At 55.8% G+C, this 3246-nt stretch overlaps 1 protein-coding gene across 2 annotated transcripts in view; it reads right to left on the minus strand.

Moving 5' to 3' along the window:
• The window catches only part of TRPM2 (transient receptor potential cation channel subfamily M member 2), a 61127-nt gene that overhangs the window by 24062 nt on the left and 33819 nt on the right, over positions 1-3246 (minus strand). For both annotated transcript variants that reach the window (XM_019512730.1, XM_019512737.1), the window contains exons 13-16: positions 2951-3088; positions 2208-2337; positions 1687-1832; positions 376-488 (exon numbers count right to left, since the gene is read on the minus strand). In XM_019512730.1, coding sequence (XP_019368275.1) covers positions 376-488; positions 1687-1832; positions 2208-2337; positions 2951-3088 — 527 coding nt within the window. The remainder of the gene's footprint in view (positions 1-375; positions 489-1686; positions 1833-2207; positions 2338-2950; positions 3089-3246) is intronic.

The following is a 3246-nucleotide window of genomic DNA, read 5'->3' on the forward strand; positions in this document are numbered from 1 at the left end:
GGCTGGGGCTGGGGCTGGGGCTGGCCCTGGAGTAGGCAGTGAGTGTTCTGGTGTGCGGTGTGCTGTTTCCTTGGGGAGTTGCTTCTGCAGAGCTAGAGCCTGGGCTGACTATAGCATGAGCTGACAGGCCTGGTTGCTGAGGCCCTGTGCAGTGTGGCAGGGACACTGCTGACAATGTGGGGGTTATAACACTAGCACCCACTGTGTCTGACCTGTTAGCATAGAAAGAGGTGGCACTGGGAACCCCACCTCCCTCTGCAGCCAGTCACTGTGAATCTTCCAGCTCCTGCTCACACTGCAAATGTCTTTGCCATAGGCTTTCTGCCACAGGCCACTTCTGCTGCTGCTTCCTCAGAGAGGGATCCCTGGAAGTACCTGAAGCTGATGAGGCCGGTGTAGAGAAGCGGGAAGAACAGCATGCATAAGATGACCCTCCAGAGCCCGTTGTCCACACACAGCTTTCCCCACCAAACTCTGGTCAGAAAGGTCTGCAAGTTGGAAGCGGAAGGGCATGAATTTACAGTCACACTGAGGCCAGAGCACATCACAAAAAAGTGGGACTAGAAGGGACCTTCAGAGGTCACATCTAGTCCAACCTCTGCCTGAGGCAGGATCAGCCCTATCCAAACCATCCCAGTCAAATCTGTCATCTAAACTCTACATAAGACTGCCATCAACCCTGACATAACACCAGGCTTCACACCCAAAAATGCCAGAGGTAAAGCAGGGGGACCATGGCAGCCAAAGCTATGCTTCTATAAAAGGTTGCCAATACATGCCCATGAGATCCGAGGCAGAGGCCATGCCCGTGGCTACAAAGGAAGGCAAAACCCTGCCAGTCCATACCAATCTGACCACAAGGCAAAATTCCTTCCTGATCTCAAACATGGCATCAGTCTGACCCTGGGTGGGGGCACAAGTCCCTCTAGTCAGGACCCTCCAGGTTTAAGTCCCAGCAGGAGCACTGGCATAGCCCAGTCAACGTCCCCAGCCTGGGCTGCAGCCAACACCCACCGCCTCCAAGGAAGGCTTAGAAACATCTTGACAGCTGATATCCCTCCATCCCACAGGGCAGCCTCTCCTCTCCAGAAGAGAAATTCTGCCTTGATCCACCCCACTCCCCAGCAGAATTGTCTCCTGTAGCAACCACTCAGATAAGACCATGGAGGGCTCAGTGAGGGGTAAATGGTCCTGTCCTTAAAGTCAGAGGCTAGACCCACTCCACATGGCTGTGCAAGTAGCTCACTGTTCAGGCTCTATGGGGCCTGCCAGGCTGAGGTGTGGAGTCTATACAGGAGAAAGGAAAGGGGCTGAGGGTCCAGTGGCCAAACCACAGACCCAGCACAGAGGGGCCAGACGGTGCTTGCCAGGGGCTTATTGGCTGGCATCATCCCTTGCATGCAGTGGGTGGGAGTGGGTCCCCCTCCGAGCAGCCCAGAACCCATGGGAACAGGGCACCGAGCTGAGCCAGTGCCATGGCTCCCTGAGTGGGTAGAGATACTTGTGTGGCCAAGCTGCTGCCATGAGCCATCGGGCAGTGGGAGCTGGCATGGGGGCTGTTGCCTCAGCATGTATGGCCACACTGAGGACTCTGCTTTCTTCCTGGTAGAAAGTCCTTTGTGAAGAGGGAAAGCAGGCAGGGGGAAGAGATGTGAGCTCTCCCCTCCACCACAGCTGGAAATGCACCTGGATGCCCCCATGGGACACAAAATTCATGTTTTTGGCCTCCAGAGACAGCTGCAGGCAGGTCGTTTTTCCCCAGGCTTCAGAGACGCGGATGAGGAGCTTCTGGGCTCTATCTTCGTCCTTGCGGTAGCACTCCGTGAACACCCCTGCACAGAAACACGTGTGGGCGGCAGGCCTGGGACAGAGCAAAGCCCTTCCCCATGGGCCAACCAGAGCACCCCAGAGGTGTGTTGCAGGCAGGCTGCTCGGCTCAGAAAAAACAGCATTCCTAGAGCAATAGGGTCTGCAGTTTGGACCTTGCCCAGAACACCACGCTGTGAACTTGCAGGGCCCTGCATTGCAAACACACCACATGGTGCACTGCAGTTGAGTGCTGTGTGCCGGACAGGCTGCAGATAAATGTCTGACAGTGGGGAGGGGTCAGGAGGGAAGGCAGTGACTCTAGAAAGGAGCATGGGGTCAGAAGGAGCCTGCCAGTGTCTCCCATGTCCTCCTCAGTGTACCGCTGCCCTTGTGCTCACCAATAGCTCTGAGTTCGAACCACTCTGCCAGGGCCAGCATCTCCTCTGTGCTGTCCGTGTCCTCCTCCTCCCTAGAGAGCTCCTTGAGGATCTTGCTGGAGGCCAACGCTGCTGCAATGCAGTCCTGGCTCTGGAACAAAGGGGACATGTGAGTGGGAGCGTGGTACCCTGGGGCTGCAGGTCCAAGGCCCCTGTGGGTCTTCGGAAGGGAAGGGAGTTGGAGCCTTCCAGGCCGAGCACCATTCAGAAAGACCAGTCTCATAAACCAAGGCCTTTAGCTAGGACAGAGATCCAAGGCATTCCTCCATCTCCTCTCTTCTTGCCCATCTTGGAGTGCTCCCACCCTGTCAGAGGAACAAACTGCAATCTTGACTGGCCCATGACATGTCATTGCCACCCCCACAGCCTGGACTCCTGCTAGAAAGAGACATCTCCTTAAGGCATTTGAAACCTCATGGTTCATGGCTTTGGACAATTCTACTTACTGCGCTTACAGGAATCAGTATCACCCCCAGTACAACCCACACCTGGACAAGGGGCTTTTGGTCCCCATCCAGTGGTGGCTCCATGTGAGCAGCTTATGAGGCTCCTCTAGCTCTCCAGTAAGTCAGAAGCAATGAATCCTTTCTTGGCTCCAGGCCAAAGGTAGACACAGATTTCTAGTAATGGGTGGGGGGACCAGTGTTCAGACCTGCTGCTGGTTACCATAACCTCTGTGATTGCAGGGGAAGTGGTTGGCACACCTGGGTCCAGATGATTTCTGCAAGCTCCCTGCGATTTTGGACAACAGCCCAGATGAGAAGGTCCCGCACAGGGTCCATGGTGTAGATGGCTGGACCAGCTGAGCGCTTGTACAGGGATCTGAGGCTCACTCCCTGAGCCTGGGGAGCAAGCGAGACAAATCAACTCATTACCAAGGCTTGGCAAAGAACCGACTCTGGTTTTGAGTACAGAAAAACACCGCCCACGTCCTAGCTCTGGCCACCAGAGCCCCTCTCCGTGTGGGTGTGGGTGTGGGTGTGTGGGTGTGGGTGGGTGG

The sequence above is a fragment of the Gavialis gangeticus genome, unplaced genomic scaffold (genome assembly GCF_001723915.1).
Source record: "Gavialis gangeticus isolate Ggan-Ray unplaced genomic scaffold, GavGan_comp1, whole genome shotgun sequence".
In the NCBI taxonomy this organism is placed as follows: Eukaryota; Metazoa; Chordata; order Crocodylia; family Gavialidae; genus Gavialis; species Gavialis gangeticus.